Consider the following 21,671-nt stretch of genomic DNA (forward strand, 5'->3'; position numbering starts at 1 on the left):
TAAGATAATACCCAACCTGTAGCAAGCATTGTCCCCGACGTAAATCTTAGGCCGACTCCCAATACACACTTTGTAATTGGTTTCATTACAGGTTGCAAAAAAATTGACGAGAAAACAGATAGGTTTCCATTTCAACAAAAGGATTTTCCATGTATCATTACTTTTAGGTTGAAGGAAACCTTCATCGAGCTAATGAATATCTATTTTATCGGTAATGTAACAGGTGAAGTGAACAATGAAAGAACTTCATCGATGACAAAGCAAAATAGGATCGAAAGTCAAAATACTTGAAAGAAAATTGCGGCTTTCTTTGTGCAAAATTTTCCAGAAATCAATAAGATTATCCTGAAAAGTCGAAATAAAAAGAGAGTACCCAAGATACTAGGATCAAAGTCGGTTTCACCATCATTTTATGCTTAGTATGGCGTCAATTTTCTATTTTTAGTTTTGCAAAAAAATAAACAATTTGTCTCTTTGAAAGTCGGAAAAGTTAGACAAAAGGACGAAAGAGAAATGGTGACACTTACCTTGAGTTGTCGTCAGTTGCCTCCTTGTCTGGGGAACATATGCTCGCTGTGATTTCGTCATTAGGCTCTTGATGATTTTGCTGTTTTTCTGTTTCGAGTGCACTTGCTGGCAGTTCTGAAAGTGAAAAAATGGGGATTATTGGCGAAAGATACAGCAACAGATGGAAAAGTATCTATAGTTTTTGAAGACAAATCCTGACCTCCGATCAACCTCAAACATGGCTTTGGAATAAATCTGTGCAACAAGGAACTATTATAAAATGTTTCCTCCTAGACAAAAGGATAATTATCTTTCCTGTCCTCTCAGTCCTTGCACAACAGATTCATAAAACTCATCCCCTCACGTCAAAATTGATATTGATTTCATGTAATCTAATCCGGAAAACAATGAAAATATTTTCATTTTTCAAAATAATAATAAAACAATCATTTCTGTGTGAGATTCCATCCAAACAAAACCACCATACACTTCCTCCCCGTCTAGGATTACATTTTTGTTCATGTGCGGTTTTCCGTCATTGCCTGAATTCCTGCACTTGTTCAACGATTGAATCTTTCCATGCATGAAAGATACAAACTCACGACGCTCGATTGAACGATGTCATTTGATAGTTTCAGGGAAGCCGAAAATCAGGCAATTGCTAACCCAAGAAGCCCCAAAAGGGTTATATATGTATGTAAATGCCGTTATGAGAAAGGAAAAGAAACCACCCTCGCTCCTTTAGAATTTTGGTTCGAATTCGATTTGAGATGGTAATAAGAATATGCCAGCATAAGTATGGGAATGATGGGAAATTTCTGATACGTAATTAGGCCACCATGAAAAATAAAGCCGTTGCTCTACTATTTCACAGATGGAAGTGTTCTTTTTGGATGTTTATTATACTTGATTCACACTCCCCAGGGAACCTTCATAAGCTATTTCATCCCGGAATGGAGTTAGGGCAATTTAGCTAGATCTCCTTTCTTCATAGTTTCGTGCAATTTCCTGAGCTACTTTGCTGCTCCCAGTTTATATTGGATGAATCCTTCTTGGGAGCTGGTTGAATCCTAATCGATTTTTGGGTACCATAAATTAGCCAAAAGTTTTCACTTGGAATCTTGGAAGGACACCCAGTTCCGATTATCTGGTACTCATTAGGTAATCTGTCGAACACCACCTCCCCCAATTCAGGACGTTATTGGAACCGCCCCATAGTTTTTCAGTCGGGTATAACTGATTGAAATTAAACGGAGCATCACTGATATCTGGTTGCCTCAGTGAGCAAGCTCGATCTTACCGTCCTACGGGGGGCTATGGCACGGTGGACCTTCTAACTCCGATACTCGTGGGAACCAAATAAATACACAAAAACAATTAAAAAATTATCAATAAAAAAGCCGGACCCCATACCGTACACAAATTTATCCATCAGGTGGAAGGACACTTCCGCAATACTGAGGACGACGTGACTACACCGAGAACGGAGAAATTAACATTGACTTACTGTGGAGCCCAAACCCACAAAGCACTTTGATCAGAAGACAGGAACGAACAAAAATATGTCTATGGTCAATGTATCAGACGTCAGGAAGCAGGCATGTCTCAGTGAAGGAAGATCTGGGACCAAAGAAAACCTTCAAAAGGCTCCGGATAGAATAAGCCTTCAATAACGGAACCAAGGGAAGAGTAGCAGCGACTAGCCTACAAGAGAGGAAAGCTCCCAAGAATCCTAAATCTGACCCAATAGCGAGGAAATTCCGAGTAGTCTAAAGGTGAAGGAGCCAGGGAGGCCACCGACGAAGCGATGAACGGTATTCGTCTAACTATACTGTCGGAATTAGCTCCGGACCAAATACTCACTCGTGAGGAGCAGGAAATCATCGAACACCTCATCGTCATATAAACAAACAAACATGCAACGGATGGAGCATGCAGCTTGTACTTGACAAGGTCTTATATTAATGCACTTCGCAGCTGAAGACACGGCGGAAAGGCTTAGGACTATGGTCCCGAAATTGCCAGGCTGGAAGGAAACACAACTGTAGACATGTGCTGGGGATGATATACAAGAGCACACATGGTGACAGTCTCCCACTCCTCGTTAGCTGCTCAAACGAATATGCTACTCAAGAATTGCATGATGTCAGAACAGCCCTCTATGTTGGATCACAGAATAATCAGACTGGATATTGAGGGCAGCTCTCAAGTAGAAGGAATAGTACGGGATTGCAGGAGAACCAATTGGCACTCCTAAGCAATGCACCTAAGCAGTAACATGGTTCATCCAAAGGTAGACGGTGATATCAGTAGCGAACTGGAACTGGAAACCACTGAGGAAGACCTCAACAAAGTTGTCACTGACGCATATGAGGCTAGCTGTCCGGCTAAGATAGTCACGTCATCAAACATCGATAGAGACGACTGTGGCTCAGTAGTGGAAATCTTGACATTTTTACAAGCGCACCGAGAGCTGTAGAACTTGTTTCATTGATGGGCCCGTCCAGAAGAAGTTCGATTCTTCATAGATCCCTACCCATACGAGCAGAAGCCCCCGCGACCGAAGTTGCTACCATCAGTGGGGAGAGTGTAATGGGAGCAAAAAACCGGGGACTGTATTTATCGCATTAAATTTGCTACTCATCATCCCCTCTCTGCGAATTTATCAAGGAGCGCTGGAATAATTACCAGAATATAAGGGCCATAAAAAGAGGGATTAAGTTGGCGTACGACAACGCTCAGAATGAAAGAGGAATGAAATCGTTGATTAAACAGGTGAGCGAAGCACACAAGAACGACCTTCCGTAACACGAGATAAGAAAAGCTGGCGAAGAGGCTGCCTGAATGGTTGAATGAACGAACGGGATAGCCATCAAGAGAAAGGCTCAATCTCCAAGAAAATGAGCAAATTTCAGTAAAGCGCAAGTCGCCACTGTAACTACCAAACGAAGTAGACATTTTAAAGAATCAGAAGTCTGGAGAAAGATGGAAGCTCAGGAAACAGACATAGAAGATACAAGCGGAGGTAACCACCGTCTTCAAACGAAGGGCTATACGCTGACAATCCCAAAAGAGTGACGATGGATCCAAAATATACCAAGGAGAAAATGTTTACTGCATTATACGGTAATCCAAGAATATGGGCAGAAATAAATTATTGAACCAAATTGAAAGGTCCTTAGGACAGAAAGCGAACATGAGTGCTGGCAAGGAAAAAATTATTATAGTTTCCAAGGAGGTAGATAAGATCAACGCGAGAAGGACTTCGGGGAGCCTTTGACCTGATCCTACGGTAGGACACAAAACGCTATCATCAGCCTTGCAGTAAAGGCAGCACTCAGTCTGTTAACATTAGGGAGAGCTAGAATAGATTATGTTATGTGTAAGCTCAGGGAGCAGGTGGCACTGAAACGATGCATTAGACGACTTGGCTTCAATGATACTGTCAAGGCATGTACCAATGCGAATAACAAGTGCAGGAAATACAAAGTGAAGGCCCATATTAGCGAGAACCGTGCAAAGGGAAGGAAGGAATCGCCACATTGCAGGTAGTCGCAGGTGCTCGGAATAAAGGAGAACCCTCTACGCAAATCACAAATGGGGTCGATGCATGTCAACCCCAACCACTACGAGGTCGGACAAACTATCCATGAGAAAGATATCGATGTGGTCATAATTAATTAGCTATATCGAAATAACAGTGGTGTGATTTAAATTAAAAATGAAATGAGCTAAGAAGCGTTATGAGCTTGCGGAGGACAGGCCCTTTAAGAGCATCATGAAGTCCACCACGCTACACTTACCAAATATGAGCAGATGTTGAACCCTCAACCCTCTGAAAGAGGACGTAGCCCGGAAATCATAGCAGAGAATTTCGACGCATGAGCGCTTGAGTAGGATAGTGCTTTAGTCGAAACATTCGTGGAGTTAAACGTGATTCTCGCAAATGTTTGAACCCTTGTGAGCCCCATATTAGCCAGAAGATTTACTTGGTCAATTAGTGGCACCTACCACCCACAAGACAATCTATCTGTATATGGCGTGGGCGAATTGAGCTCCGAAAAAGCTCTCGCAGAATCTCGGGTGGGCAGCTCGGATGTATAACGAAAGTTTTTAAGGGGGACAAGTTTTCTGTGGCGTTCAAGCCAGACATATCGAAGAATAATGACATGACTATAGAAAAAATCGCCCAGACCATACAAGAACTCTACGATGCTTCCAGCGGGCAGCCCAAATGCTTGACGAGCTGCATGTTTTCGGGCAACGAGACGCTACCAGAGGCTTAGAGGAAAGCCAGTTAACGACAATCGACAGAAGGTGCATAGTCAACTGCAGGGCTACTTAAGAGAAGCCATTCGAAAAAGCAAAAGGAACTGCTTTGAATAGTTGCCCAAATATGTCGGCATAAACCTTCGGGATGGGGCTTACATGATGGTAATGAAAAGGCTGCAAAAAGCACCCCAGTGACCTGCCAGCGTCTTCTAAAAGAAATGTTTGCCCCTTTGTTTCCTCATCAACAAAACAGCGAGTGCATGGTACCTCCAATTACGGAGGAGGAACTACGGGAAATAGGTAGTAGGTTCGATGACAGTAAGGCCCGAAGGTGTGAATGCCATCTCAAACAAAGGTTTGAATCTAGCAGTGAAAACTTCGAGGCATATCTAGAGGAAGAAATATTTCCTGCTCACCTTCACCTCCAACACCATATCGCCCAATCTGCATGGTGCATAAAATGAGGAAGATAATAGAGAGAGCTATCTATAACAAATTGCTATCCACCGTTGAAAGCATCATTGGCCTGTCGGGGCGCCAACATAGCTAGATAGAATAAACGCAATAGTGAACCTGGTAAGAGACCCATCGAATTCTTGCGACTGTTGTACCATGTTAGCGCTAGATAGAAAAACGCATTCAATTTTGCTAACTAGAGCCGAATCGAAGGTGCATTGGCTGACATATGTTTTCCTAAACATTCGGAGAGTTTGTTTGAGCATTTCCTTTCGGTTAGGACTCTCTGATACGGGACGGAGGTGAACCCCAGGAAGTATGACGTCACAGTGGGGGTACCACAGGGGTCCTTTTCTGTGGAATGTTACGCATAATGGAGTGCTTGAACTTCACGTTTAAGAAAAGGTTACGATTGCCGACTTTGTGGATGACTTGGCTGTAATTGTTACAGCAAGCACCCAGAGGATGTGAAGGTGTACGCAAAGGAAACAGTGAGAACGTCTCGGATGGAAACTGACCCTGGTGGATAAAAAAATTAGAGTGGCCTTGATAACGAACTGCAGAAGGAAGAACACTGTCAAGGTTGAAGTCGATGAACATTGCCATCGTCTCTAAGCTGACTTTCAAATACCTGGGGCTGATGACTGATGCTAAAGCTTTAGCAGCATACTTAGAACGACCTCAAATGAATCAGCACTCGTATTTGATATGCTGGCGAGAGAAATAAGTGTTGTAAACCATAAGCGTATGAAGGGCACACAGAACGCAGGAATGAGGTAAGGTTAGGGTTGCGTGTCTTCCTGCAACGCAGGCGGAAAGAGTCTTAGAAGGGAAAACACGAGGCGACCATGTGGTATATCCAGTTTGTCACGGAATACGGTTTTTGCTATGGGTAGTACCTGCACCACTTTGAGCTACATAATGAAGGATGCAGAACCTGTGATGTTGTACTGACCAGGGTTCACAATGGAAAAAAGATAACTGAACGAGGCGTGTGTGAAATTAAATATACCTGCTATCAATTCACTGGTGGTTGTATTGGAATATGAACAAAGATAGATTTGAAAATCGTTTAGCGGCGTATACGGACCACTATATCTAGAATCCCGATTACATACACCGCCACCCAGATTCTGCCGTGAAGTGGATGAACTTGCCTCGTGGTATTGGAGGCAGCATCATGATTAACATTGCGGCACATTACCGTCATTACAACAATGAGCAGGCAAGTTCCTTGAATGCAGCTGTTTGTAACTCAGATTCCGAACTAACCTCACTTAACATGAAACATCGATCTTTCAACACTCTGACTCAGTTGAAGCGAGGCTAGGACCGGATTGATGAGTATATCGTATCGGTAAATATGTGAATTGTCCCTGGCAGCCTTTTTTCAAACGAATATCTCTGCCCTGCGGATCTCTTTACGCGCAGGGACTTATCGGAGAAGCGACTTCACAGACGAAAACCAATAAGTCTGTGAGCTAGAAAAGTACAGGGAGCAACCGCACCAGGTGCACAAGTTTTACCAACAAGTCAGCAGGATGCAGCCTTACACACTCGATGCTCATCTTGCCGAGACAAAGAGAGAAATCTAATTTCCGACAGAATGGGCATATTGGAGCGATGGGTTGACTATTTTGATGAACTGCTCAACAACCAAAATACCGGCGAGTTGGAGGTCCCGTCAACTGAAGACGACGGACAAATGCTGCCACCACCAAGCATAGAAGAAACAGTCCGTGCAATTCATCGGCTTAAAAACCAGAAGTCGCCAGGAGCCGATGGAATTACAGTCGGATTGGTTAAATATGGAGGGAATCAATTGCATGGAGCGCTTCAAGGTGTGGAACAATGAATCAATGCCTGACAACTGGCAAAGAGACATTCCCTGTCTTATACATAAAAAGATGGATATCACACGGTGCAGGAATTATAGAGGTATCACGTTGCTGAGTACCATCTATAAGATATTCTTCGCTATCTTGCTAGGCCGGATAGCACCATACGCCCAGAACATAATTGGCTCATACCAAAGAGGCTTCAGTCCAGGCAAATCAGCAACAGATCAGATTTTCTCTCTGCGACAAGCGATGGAAAAACTGTTGAAATATGGCCATCGGTTGTACCATCTTTTCATCGATTTTAAAGCCGCCTATAACAGCATAGCCAGGGCAAAACTGTACACGGTCATGAGAGAATTCGGTATGCCAACGAAATTGATAAGACTGACTAGGCTGACCATGACCAATGTGCGAGGCCAGATAAAAGTAGCAGAATCCCTTTCGAGACCTTTCAACATTAACAACGGTCTAAGACAAGGGGATGCCCTATCATGCGTCCTCTTCGGCTTGGCCCTCGAGAAAGTGATCCGTGATGCTGAGGTAAATGCAAGAGGTACGATCCTCTTCAAGTCCACCCAACTACTGGCCTATGCTGACGATATCGACATCATGGGAAGAACCACCCGAGACGTACAAACTGCCTTCATCCAGGTCGAGCAGGCGGTAATTGGTGCTAGATCTTGGGCAGCATATCAATGAAGGCAAGACAAAATATATGGTGACAACGTCAGCACCGAAGACGAATCAACCAACATCAAACCGCACTGGTCAAACACAAACACGAACAAGAATAAGGATAGGAGAATACAACTTTGAGACCGTTGACAATTTCTCCTATCTAGGGTCGAAAATCACAACCGATAACAACTACGATGATGAAATCCGCGCACGGTTGTTGTCAGCCAACAGAGCCTATTTCAGCTTACAAAGACTGTTCCGCTCGAAACGTCTCACCATAGGGTCAAACTCTTACTGTACAAGACAATGATCTTGCCAGTCTTCATGTATTCCTCGGAAACTTGGGTTCTTAGCAAGAAAAATTGCGAACTCTTGGCCGCGTTCGAGAGAAGAATCCTCCGAAGAATTTTTGGCCCCGACATAAGGATGGACGATTCCGCAGCCTATACAACGACGAAATCTATGAGCGGATTTTATCAACAACCAGACGGTCGTGGTATCCCGTCTGGTTGTGGATAAAATCCGGCTCAATAGGTTGCGGTGGGCGGGTCACTTAATCCATATGGATGAGGATGATCCAGCCCGGAAAGTCTATAAGGACAATGTCTTTGGAAAAAAAAGAAGACGAGGCAGACCCTGCCTGAGATGGAGCGATGGCGTAGGTCAGAATGCCAGACAGCTTTTAGGGATGTCGAATTGGTGGACCTCGGCGCAAAACCGAAATATCTGGAGTTCCTTATTAAGGCAGGCCTAGACCGGATACCGGTTGTTGCGATACCCGGAAACCTTCGTGTTGTCTATTATTGCGAGTAACCACACATTGGAAAAGCTGGTGGTATAGCTGTTGCACATCACTATTGGCTCAACTTTTGCTAACGTTTTCCAAAAAAGTGCCCCATTTAAATAATAAGTACAATTCGTTGTCCTCCTGGCCTAATCGCAGCAGATATAACACTGTTTTATGGATGGAACCTCAAACCCTTGTATCAGGAAGCTCACGACATATCTAGCACCACAAAGCCTAAAATCCTGAACGCCATTGAGAGCAGTGGAAAGGGTACTGAGTCAATCGTTTACACAATACTGAAAGGTCATGTCCGTTAAAATTTCATTAATATTCTAAACAAAGTGCACAATATGTTCGTTCTAAGAGACAATAACTCTGCTCCTATAAGATCACTGAGCCCCCTCTATCTACATATCTCCACACTCCATTTGCGACCCTTTTTGTAAGCAATCAACCTGTGTCTCTAAGAAATTACAAGTAGTGATACCAAAATTACATCAACCTGTCGCTCCTTCCCACTGACCGCGACGAAATAACCCTACATGAACTTTTTTTTCATTTCATGGTTTTTTCCACCAAATTCAGTCGACTTTGAAGTCAAACTTCCGTCATCACAGGCACTTACCTATGACCAGACGCATGTAAGTTCAACAGTGGAAGGAATTCCTCAAGCATTGCGCCATAAAACAAAAGTCCTTTGGATCAAGTCATTACACTTGCAGTAGCAAACGCAAAACCATCCAAGTGAAACTATTATGCTAACTATGTACTTACAACGGCGTATGTCGTCGCGATAGGGAAACTCCCGCGAAATTTAACCTGAAACTATTTTCAGTCGTTACCTGCGGGGAAAATTAATAGGAAAGCGTGTAAGTATCCTGAACTGGCTTTACAACGTATGCATTGTGTTGCATGTGCGTGATCATTTGAAAAATTGGGACATAATAGCACTGTCAAGTAGTTTTTTGACCCCAAAGATAAGGGTAACAGCTAGGGAGAGGTCAGGACCCCCAGTAATCCTTTTTGAGGTTGCGTTGACTAGTAACTGGCTAACTTTGTATAGCAACAATAGTAAGAAAAATAACTAATATTATACTATCCCCTTTTGCCAAATCTATGGGAAAACTCTGCTGAGAAAGGGAGCTATTTTCTAGGTCCAAAAAGATTTCAAAGAGCCCTCAGATTCAAGGAAGCTTTGTTAAATCGTAATGCAATATTGAAACATAAACTGGAAATTTAAATACAATTGAAAATCCACTATATTAATATGTTCATTAAAACACACATGTTCATATGCATAGATAGTCCATTGAGGGCTCCCTCTTAAAAAGAATAATATCTAAAGACGCTCTCTCCCCTACGAGAACGACAAAGCATCTTCCGGATGAAGAAGAATTTTGAATTTCTTATGGTTTTCCCTCAACTGGAAATGAGCAATTTTACTTCCGCTCGGTTCAGAATGAATCTTGACTGTTTTTTTTCTAAGGGGATGCAAGAATTCCTTCAGTACATAGGTGGACTGTAAGAAATGCGCATTCGATTGTATACAGGAAATTTGCATGACAACGCACTTGCCTCAAAAATGAACAAAAAAATGCCACCGCCTTCTCTTCCATTGTTATTGAAAGGAAGATACGATTTCTTGTCTTGTGGCAAACACGTGTTTATTCAAGTGAAAATCACAAGTAGGTGGAACGGTTTTTGCTGAGGATGTTCATATGATGAGCATTGAGGGGTCTGAAACAAAGTTATTATGGAAATTGAGCTATAAGATTTATTCATATCGAGATAAGTGCATATATTGCTGAGCATCTATGTAGTCTTTATTTAGAGACATTCATTTTAATCCCTGGAATTGCCAATAATACATAAGAGACTAACAATCGTACAGAAAGATGTAAATGAAAAGATCTATGAAGGATTTCGACCCCGAAAATCGATACTCTAGTCCTAATGAAAAAACTTTCAATACTAAATCAGTCTAAGTCTCTCTTTATACTAAAGTTTCTTATTCTATTGCCACATATGTAGCTTTAAAGGAACCCTACTCTTTCACTTTATAATTTAGAAACTAAAAAAGCAATAAATGAAACTAGTTATTTGGTCCCCGATCTAAGTACTCATTTTTCGCAACAACGCTTAACTTCGTAAGCTATTTTTTTCCCCAAAATTCTTTTTATAGCGTTTAAGTCTTAGGTTCTTTCAACTACCAAGGATAATTTTACCCTCTCTTAGCAACGTTCCATTGAACACATGCAAATTGTACTTGGTATTCATGCAAAATAGTTACTTTCGAAGGTGACGTCCTAATTATTCGAAAAAAACGTTAGTGATAGATTTATAGAATAAATTGGGTGGCGAAGTAATTCAAACCAAAATTTTCCCCGCTGAAGTGTAGGATCGCAACATTTTTTCTTTCTGCAAGATTCACCATTTTTCCCTTGAGATTGTCAAGCGGTGCTGCATAGTATACTCCTGTAACCGCTTTCCCTTCCGGCCATACTTGGGGCCAAAGGTTGGCTTCGGTCACGCTCCCATGGCAGAGGTGAGGCAGCGTCTCGTCAGACGTTTGCCTCTGTCCTGGTAAGAAATCGTTAAACCGTCTTCGCCGGACATTTTCGAGGTTTGGGTGCTAAGTCCTAAACGAGAGGTCCATAAAACAAGGAAGGAGAGACATCGGGTGGTGATATGGGCTTGGGACTTCGCAATCCTTAAAAAAATATGGTCAGCGCTGATCAAGCTATGGACCTAAGTATGGGCGGATTTACGCTCAATATAATTCGCAGTCATTTCGTATTTTGCGAATTCTATAAAGGAGCATTTAACATCTGCAACCCGCTTCGGTCACGCTGCTCCTAGAGCAGAGGTGAGACAGTTTCTGACGATTTGCCTCGGCGCTGGTAAGAAACCGTAAAGCCGTCTTCCCCTGGCATTTTCGATGTAGTGCAATGTTTTCAAATCAAGGTATTTGTAGACATCGTCCGAATCTATACCCTCAATTTGTATGTTATCATGGCTGCATCCTTTATTGTCGGTGTGTTTTCCCCGAACAATTGTTTTTATGCGACATTTCTCCAAACTCAACTGCATGCCGATATCCCTGATGAACTGGATGGTAATGTCCAGTAAGGAGCGAAGTTGGTTTTCGTTTTTGGCATATAATTTGATGTCGTCAATATACATTAAATGACTTAAGGTACTTTTCGACAATACGCTATATTTGACTTGAAACCCGTAGTTGCTTTCATGTTTGGGATAGCGGAGTCAAAACCAAACAAAACCATAGCGAGCTTAAAGAGTCACCTTGGAAGATGCCACGCCTGATTGATATCTCACCTGATGTTTGTGAGGATACCGATAGCTTCGTGCTCCAATTTTTCATCACTATTTTCAGGAGAAGAACGACATTCAGGTTGATTTTGTACAAGCGTAACATTTGTAGTAACCACGAATGTGATATGGAGTCAAATGCTGGTAGGTCGTCGCGATATTTTGTTTCTGGTGGAAAGCCTGCTTTACAGCTACCGTATCAATTATAAGCATTTCTTTACAGCCTCGGGAACCTTTTCCGCATCCTTTTTGTTCATCAGCTATCAATTAATGAACAGCAATATGTTTTGAGATGTTCGCGCAGAGAACTTAAGTGAAAACCTTGTAGATGGCAAGAAGTAATTGGTCGACATTTTGAAAGACAAGAGGCACCCTATTCCCCGGGGATGTGAAAAGTTATCAGCTTGGTGAAAAATTGTGAAACTAATTTCGGAACGACAATCGTCTGATTAAAATGATTTGCCAATACCCCTCTTGAACCGCTTTAGCCAGAAATTGTGAATCTTATCAACTCTTGACGCTTTCCAATTAACTGCTATTTCAAGGGCTGTTTCTATGTTGGCTTCAGTTACATCAGGCATGGTCATTTCGGGGATGGCCTCGCATAAACGGATAAGGTGTGGAAACCACGCTGCTTCTAAATTGAAACGGCTGAGTTGCAGAAGTATTTTGCCTGATCCAGATCAAGGTTACTTTCACGACCTGATATTGTGAAATTTTTATAGAATCCCCATTGATTTTGGTAGGACTAAGTGTTGTCTGTCCTTTGCTGGACGGTCTTTTGATACCTACAGATGCGATTGGAGCATATCGCAAGTTTCTGCTTCGGCACCTCGGGGATTTCTTCGATTAGTGTATCATTGGAGAGATGGTAGTTTCCAATGATATTGGCAACGCATCTGTGCACTCTTGGTGATGGATTTCCAAGAAGTGCTTGCATGACATGGCCAATCTTTTCTCAACTTATGCCTAACGTTGAGGTTGCCTCCGAGAATGAAAGGGTTTAAATTGCCAGGGATTTCCCAAAGTTGGGAGAGGGAGAGGCAGCAGCCTGTGCTACCCAAGTAGTGGAGAGAGCCGGTAAGCAATTTGAAACAAGCGAATCCACTAGAACGATATTTGCTCTCAGCTCCGATTTGACTAGGATGACTGTACCTCTGTCCGTGTCATTCCGGAATGTTATGTTCTCGGGGATGTGTAGTTTGACGGTGAGAGCCTTCCTAGGCCTGGTTTTGTTTAGGAAGGGAAGATTGGTTTCGGTGAATTTTTAAAGGCCGAAACGTTTGTCGTTTGAAATGAACGAGTTAATGTTGAATATGAGCACCATCATTTTGGCTCTCCTATAACTTGAAGAGGAATTTTGCGCACGTTTCGGGTTTGTCTTTAGGGAGCAGACGAAGACAGTTGTGATAGAAGTCAAAGATGGAGGTCCAGAGAGTGGTAAATGACATGTTGAAAAATATCTAGCTTCTATAAAAAAAACCCTAGAGATGGAAGAGTGAAGGAGTGGAGGTGAGCTGTCGATTTCACGTCTAACTCGCCCTCTGGCAATAGGTAAAAAGGTTTCAATAGAGAAAGTTGTAATCCGATTGGAATGAAGCAAAAAACCTCGTGGAGAGTGGCGAGCTGAGGATTATCTACCTAGGGGAAAAAGAACGGAAAAGGATGGGAAGGGGAATTTCCTTTCGCGCTCTCCCTACGCCGAATTCATACCATCCTATGGGGACATTTAGAGAAATTGGAGGCCGCCGGTCCCCTATCGGCCTTATCTTGAACAGTCAAGCGAAGACATATTCTAGGAATCATGTCGACCCGCGCATTTAACACATTTAGGATTGTAGCCGCAATTTGCAGATACGTGGCCAAATTGTTGGCACTGAGTGATGTCTCCTTTCCTGGGATTCACTCAGTTGATTCACTGATGGAGAATGGTTTTTCCTTTGGAGACTATTATGCCATCTGTCCCGGAATTGAAAGTTGCACGAAAAGGCTTAGGTTGGTTTCGTTGGCCCGTGATCACGGGGTGGGGAGCCTCGACACGAGAATCAGCGTAACCTGGACGGAATTATTGATTTCCGCTGCTACGTCGTCAGCGCTGAAGTCGTGAGAGAGGATTCTTCTAAGTATGAGGGAGCTCTGGTACCAATGATGATTAGTGGACAATCTTCGGTGCTGATGCCTTCGTCAGTTACGGCGTTGGTGACCAGATGGGAGTGGTTAGCGATGCTTGCTGCCTCCTGCCTTTTTCACAGGGACTTGATTTCAAATAAAACACGGGGGAAGGCCACAAGATCTGTCGACATCGCATCTGAGGCCTGGAAAGGATCCAACACAGGCTCCGTGAATTCTTTAACCGAGTTATTCAGGAAGGTAGAACACAATCTGACTGGCAAGGAAGTACCCCAGTTCCAATATGGAAAGAGAAAGGTAATCCAGCAGAATATTCAAATTAGCGTCCGATTCGGTTACTTTCCCATACCGTGAAGATTTTTGAACGCATTCTTGACAACCGTATTCGCAAAATCGTTGAAATAAACGTGAATCAAGCTGGATTTGTCAAAAATTGCGGAACTACTGACGCAATACACGCTGCGCGGTTACGCATGGAGAAACATCGTGAGAAGCATCGCCCTCTTTGCATTGCATTTCTGGATTTAGAGAAAGCGTTTGACCGTGTGCCACACGAACTCATCTGGTATGCGTAAAGACAACACTTAGTGCCAGAAGAACTCGTGCGCTGGGCTCAATTGCTCTACCACGATCCGAAAAGAAAAATTCAAAGTATTGGAGGTGTATCAAAACCGCTTCGTGTCTCTGTTGGTGTTCATCAAGGAAGCGCCCTCTCACCATTCGTCTTTATTCTTGTTATGAACAATGTCACACGGGATATCCAATGTCCAGCGCCCTACACACTACTTTATGTAGATGATGTTTTCCTAGCATCTGATAGCAAAAATGATCTCGAGCAACTTGTCCAAAAATGGAATGATCCCCTCATGCAACACGGTCCCAGATTGAAGCTGAATAAAACTGAATTTTTGACGACCGATTCCCATAAAACAGGCACAATCACTGTCAGCGGCGGTGGCTTGCCCAGAACTGACCGATTTAAATATCTCGGGTCAATGCCATCGGCCAATAGAGAACTGCGTTATGAAATTGCTTCACGCATTAACGCAACCTGGATGAAGTGGCGTTCCACAACTGGTGTTCTTTGTGATCGACGTATTAAGGAACGTCTCAAATCGAAAATTTAACGCAATGTTGTCCGTCCTGTCGGTCTCTATGGTTCTGAGTGTTGGCCAACTATAAAAGACAATGAACGGCATCTTGCGGTAATGGAGACGAAGATGTTACGTTGGACTAGTGGCGTGACACGTTTTGATCACATCCGAAATGAGGATATCCGCGATCGTTATGGGGTTGCACCAATCGTGGAAAAATTGCGAGAGAGACGTCCTCGATGGTATGGTCACGCAATTCGCGGTAACGAAAAGTCACAGACCACAAGATTGGTCTGAACATCGAAGTCGATGGTAAACGACCAAAAGGCAGGCCGAAACAACGGTGGCTTGATACGCTGGATGGGGATTTAAAAGCCTCGAGATTGCACCCAAATCAGGCATTCAATAGAGCCAAATGGCGAAACCGATCACGACGAGCCGACCTCGCTTGTGAACGGGACAAAGGGTGAAGAAAAAGAAGAAGAGTTGAAATTCGTAGTGGAGTTTATGGATAAATTTGATAGTAGGACCTATATCGACGTTTCAGGCGTCCGTTTGTTCCCCTGAAAAACTCTCTTTAGAAGATTCAACGAGAGCCTAATTATAACCAGGCATAGCTGAGTGAAAGTACTGTTCAATTGCAGAAAGCTCTGAATATACTTCAACGAATCAACCACCGGAAATCTACCGACAGCTCGGCTTTGGATGAAATGATAAAACCACCATCCTTCCAGAGAACTGACGTATTTGGATGTACTGCTCTCAACGGCTCCCGTGTTGGTAAATTCTTTGACTATGTTATATTCGATTTTTGATTATTTTTTCCGGAAGCTTTCTGGGCTACTAGTACGTCATCTGCTCACACAAGATTCATATTAACATCTATATCTTCATTCCTTCTCCAATTTCCCTAAGTCCAAAATTGTGTATAGGTCAACGATATGTCACTATCATCTCGAGGGTAGTCTTGTAATGTTACTTCCGAGTGATCTTACAGTTCTTCGAATGTCAATGTGAAAAGCGCACATGAACCCAAAGGCCTGCGATAAATCTCTCAAAGATTCGCAGATTGAGTGGTCCAAATTTTCTAAACATTGTGCAGTTGCGATGCGCCAATGTTAGGTAGGAACTCACTGTGGTTCCACGCAAGTCACAGACTTCGCTGTTACGTTGCATCCCACTATGTTTACTGTTTTGTGATGATGTGATTGGACTGAATGAACCTTGGGCATCTGATCTAATTTTTGGTTTATTGCTCTAACTGCCTCTAGCGATCTTCTGCGTACACTCGGTTGCAATATGATTGGATCATCCGCATTAGAAACATATCTTCTCTTTGTCCCTATTTGGACAACCTCTGCTCAGATGGCTCTCACCCCCCTTGATAGAGCTCGTTATCCATTCCTAATCTCTGACGCAACTCCTTCACGTCCATAGCATCTACTTCTTCCCCGGCCCTCGTCTTAATTTGTACTGTTTGAACTCTGGCTCCTGCTGGACTGCGAAAATAACAAATGACCCCCAGTTCCCCCGTATCGTAATAAAGATCTGAGAATTTTTTTGAATTCAGGACAAAGAGAGCCGAAGATCTAATTCAACGAGTAACGATTAAGGATGTTTCCCATGCAAAAGAGAATTATTGTGCAATTCGAGCGCAACCCTAAACGTAAGATATTAGAGATGGCAAGGAAAAACCTGCGGTGCTAAAAAATCTATTTTGATGAAGTTGCATTTGGCGTCACTATAAGCATGAATTACAACCCCTTTCACTTTTCCGAATTTCACCTACTTTGGCTAATACAAAAACTTTTACTTCTTGAAATATCTTTCCGGGACACAATAGCATATTTCGCTCCTTCAATATTTACCGGCTCCTCTCACAAAAGCGCGGCAAATGAAATGCACAGGTGACCTTGTCACTAACCTACCCGACGAATACGGAACATCTGTGTAAATTGTTCCATATTTTTGGCTCGTGCCATTGTTCATTGATCACCCACCCCGATCATCCCTTCTTCACGGGACCAACGTGAGTATTCCTACTTACAAAACTACTTTCTTATTTACATTGAGTGTGTTATTAAATTCAGGGCGAGGGTAGAAGAAATTACATCTGTCCGTCGACTGAGCGCAGGGAATAGGAGAATCCGTTGAATAGGAGGAAAATTGTAACAAACGTACGGCGTTAAATATCAGTGGTTTTCAGAAAAGTCCGCGCACCATTGTTCCGTTTCGCTACACTTCATATCTTACGCAGGCGGTCGATGTCTTACGTTATCATGTGTAAGGAATGTGTACTGTTGCGTAACAAAAATCGGTAGTTTTTCGGAATCCCCTTAAGGGTGGTGTTGTATGATAAAGAGACGAAATTTGAACTTGTCATTTTCAGATAAAGACCTAGGCTTCGAAATTCGATAAAAAGGAAAGAAAGCGAGTTGAATAATCCTGAAAATCGTCTCCAAGCTAACCGATTACTACTTCATGAAATAGTAATCCAAATGCGTGTCAGTGCTATCATAAATAAGAAAATCCAAAATCCAACAACTCAGATAGGTACCCTTAAAACTGTCCCAGGTCATTCACTCCTCAGCCCCTACACTCAACTATTTCATGCCAGATGATGATCATAGGAACTTTGTGACTGCAACGATGACAACATTCACGACAGTACACAGTTAATTGATACAAACCCCAAAGACGATAGGTTTTCTGATTCGAGTGCACCGGGTATGAATTCTGGCGCTATTTTTCCCTAAAAACGGAAGGAACTCATGCCGTCTTCGAGAAAGAGGGAAAACCATAAGAAAAATGTCAAGACGTCAAGATTTACGCATCAGAGTCCTTTATTGTATTTGTTCAAAGTCTGTCAGGATTGAAATGTGTACGCTACGATACACGGCACGGTACCTTCATAGAAACCCTCGGATTCAGACAGAAATCAATGGTTTTCACGTTCTTCAGTAGACAAATTGACGGAGTCGATATGATGCTGATGAAGACGGTGAAAAATCACTCAGGAGGGAGTCCTTTTAGTTTGGATTTTCTTATAATTGAAAGCGTTGTAGAGTGCAGAATGTAACACCTTGCAAATTAGGGAGGATAAGAACAAGCCAGACGATCAGGCGAGGTTAACTTCATTTTCTGATTGCATGCGGTCTTCTGATCAAAGGTGTGTGGTTTTTTTATGAAAGCAACTTATTTTAACAAAAAAAAAATACATAAGACACATCCTAGAGTTAAAATTACCCACAACCTATGCACTGACCGAAACCTAGTTAGCAACAGAACAAATTGAGGGATGGAAAGCTCGACACTTCAAGCAAGAAAGATTCTGTACTTTCCTTATGGTGCTCTAAGGTTACAAAGAGAGAGCCGGGGCAGCAGCCTAGTCGGCCAAGTTAAAACTAACTGGCCGGGGCGAATCTCCACGTGGTAGCACCGGGCAACAATGTACTTACTTTGACTTGCTGGTCATGATACAGCAGGGGGTGTTCCAGGTCCTAATTAGATCGATCTGACCCAAGTCTGCATGGGACTCATGTGAAATGGCTTCGGCCACGGAACCTCGCTAGAGGTTATCTGGTGCCATGGGAACCGCGATAGTCCTCTGTATTCATAAGTCTCAGGGAATTCCTGGGGCATGTGTTCTGAGCGTGGTTATTAGCGGTTGGCTTTCTACTGGGAGTTGTGGTTACCCAAGTAGGAAAGAGACGTCAAACGTGGAGTTGCATTTACTACTTGGGCACCGTACTGCCTAGTTCGGTAGAGATTTAGGAAAGTTTTACATCCGCCAGTATGAATGCCGAGAGTGGTATCGTTGTTGTTTGCCACAGCGGGGATCAACCCGTGTCCTAAGAAGACCGTGGGGTTAGGTCCATTCGACGAGTACTCACGTAAAACCAGCATGACCTAACTTTATTTTCCTTGAGAGAGCCTTGGGAATTCGATTCTTGCACTTGAATATGACATTGACAATCTATGCCTTAGGTTGCAGTAAATTCACGAAACGCACTACTTTTACCTAATATAACTGTGTTAATTGGAATGGGATTTGCACGAAACTTTCCAATCTCATGACCTATGTTATGCATTCCATTTCTGTATTGCTTACTCTACCTTCAGCGTAGGGGTTTTCCAGTAAATTCCCAACAAAAAGTAATATTCTATTGTTATCTTCTTATCTTCTTGTTATCTTCTCTGTACTGTCTTCAGTACATTTTTTTTGTTTTCAAATATGTCAGTTGAATAGCGTCTGAGAACAAGTCCTGGATCACTTCAAGGCTGTAGAAGAGACTACAATATGAAAAGTAGCCAGTGAGTGCCGCGCTAAAATGGCAGAACCCGTGAACAACAAGAGAATTTCATCGTTAATATGTGAACTTTGTTCAGTTCAGGACTTTCAAATTCCAAGTAAACGGTAATGATGGCAAACGGTGTTCATAACACTTTCCTAGCACAGGTTTAAAACCTAAAAATGGAACCCGCGTGCCTCCGTGATGAGCCTTCGACTCCAGTATGTAATAGTGCATTCAAATTTATGTATCAGGAACTCCTGGGAACATAGGCCTTTGGAGCAGGGTACGTCGTCGGACTACCAACTAAACAACCTCTCATCGTCAGAGAGCTAGCCTGCAACCGTTTGTCACATTAATTTGGACTAGTCCCCGAACTCTCCCGCCTTCCGGAACCTTCAAATCAGGGAATTCCTTTCACCAACAGGAGGGGAAATGAGGAAGGGAACTGTGAGTTCAAAGAAACCCCTGCCATCCGGCTCCTCCGGTCGACCTCTATTTTCTTAGCAACGCGAAAGACCCGAACGTAATGGGCAACACGGCCCCACCTGTCAGAACTTCGACAATGTTGTCTGCAGAGTTAAATAGAGCTGTCGACGAATTCCATCCCACTTTCCATAAGAAAAATGTGATGGGCGTCGTCTACAATTCCATTGCAAAACACACAATCTGGAGATCGTGCCTTTCCAATCAGGTCCAGGTAAGACTGAAAACTGGGTAAGGAGATAGTCAACCTTACCATGCTTCCGATTCACACATGGACCTAAGTGGTCGCTGGGCCGCGTAGTTCATCTGCCTCTAATTTCGTTTTGCCAAGCGAGTTGCCACTCGTCTGGGGTGCGTTGGCGTTCTTCACGAGCAACCACCTCTCCCAACGGGAATCACTCCCGCGATCACCATCATGGCCGCGCCATCCGCAAAGCCCTCTGCCTCCGTACTTGCGCAAGACGCTTACAATATACCTCCTTGCCAAGAACGTCAGCCCATACCTCTACGCCGTAGAGCAGGACAGACTGCGTCAAACTCATCAGGAGACGTCGCCTGCTAGACGTAGGACCCCCAATATTTGCCATTAGACTACTTAACCCCGCAACTCCAGTTGGAGCCTTGTTCGCTGCTGCTTTGGTTTGCTCAAAAAAGCTCATCCTTGAGTCAAGAGTCAGCCCGAGGTTTTGATTCGACGATATGAGACGCAGGGTCGGAATTCTCTTTTTAGTCAGGATGACTACTTTGGTTTTTTTCCAATGCAAGGTTGAAATCATGAGTAATCGTCCATCCGCATCCATCCGCTTACCCGTCGCATCAATATGCCGAGTCTGTTTTGTGCCTGTTCGCGGCTCTTCTGGCATGTCGACTTTAAGTAAACTACCATAAATAGCGTTCCGGAGGTCCGGCATTGCGATGGATCCCTGTGCTACCCCCGATGTGACCTCCATCCTCCTCTGACTCTCTAGCGTTTCATAGCACAAGGAGCAGCTCCTCAGATAGCCGACCAGTAGGTCTCACCGGTGTTGGAATACCAGTTTGCATACCTCTTTGGAATATCATCTGGTCCTGCCGTTTTTTCCACTGTCCACCAATACATAGAAGGTTTGTTACGTCTCGATGCCCTCCTGGACATGAAGGCTCCGCAGGCCGCCGTTATCAGGTTCCATCTGCTCTAAGAGTTTCGGCAAACCTCCCGATGTTCCCTTTCGCAACGTTCAATGGATCCGCCCATCATAGGAGAAATTTCAAAGTTGTAGTCTCCCATCTTTATTGTTTTCATTTGACCAGCGCGACTCCTTTTTCCGTTAAGTCGCTGCTCCGCTCGCCGGAGTTCTTGGCATGTCTCCGCGCGTGCCCGCATCCTTTGAGAATGCAACATTACTCGGTATGCAGCATTCTTCCATTCCCTAGCTAGCTTACATTCATCGTTAAACCAACCGTGCCGACTATTCTTGCGGCTGGGGCAAAGTATGTTTGTGACTGTATCAATGATAACGTTCTTCAGGTGGTTATGAAGATCATTTGTTCATCTCCAGAACCTCTATTGACTGCGGTTATTGCGGCATCCATTTCCCTCTTACAGGTGTCGCGGAGGGCTGTGTTGTGAATGGCTTCAGTACTCCCTCTCACCTGATGTCAGAGATTGTAGGTGGTGTTGTAATTCGAGCCCGGAGCACCATGCCAACGAGATAGTGATCGGAGCCTATATTGCCCCCTCTATATGTTCTGACATTCATCAAGGCTAAGAGGTGACGTCGTTCAATCGGCATGTGGTCGATTTGATTTAAAGTGGTCC

General features: G+C 43.4%; 1 protein-coding gene across 1 annotated transcript in view; it reads right to left on the bottom strand.

Annotated features, from left to right (window-relative positions):
* Positions 1-416: 416 nt before the first annotated feature.
* The window catches only part of LOC119650940, a 64,812-nt gene continuing 43,557 nt past the window's right edge, over positions 417-21,671 (bottom strand). The window contains exons 3-4 of the mRNA XM_038054170.1: positions 528-642; positions 417-435 (exon numbers count right to left, since the gene is read on the bottom strand). Coding sequence (XP_037910098.1) covers positions 417-435; positions 528-642 — 134 coding nt within the window. The remainder of the gene's footprint in view (positions 436-527; positions 643-21,671) is intronic.

This window comes from Hermetia illucens, chromosome 3 (genome assembly GCF_905115235.1).
Source record: "Hermetia illucens chromosome 3, iHerIll2.2.curated.20191125, whole genome shotgun sequence".
Taxonomy (NCBI): Eukaryota; Metazoa; Arthropoda; class Insecta; order Diptera; family Stratiomyidae; genus Hermetia; species Hermetia illucens.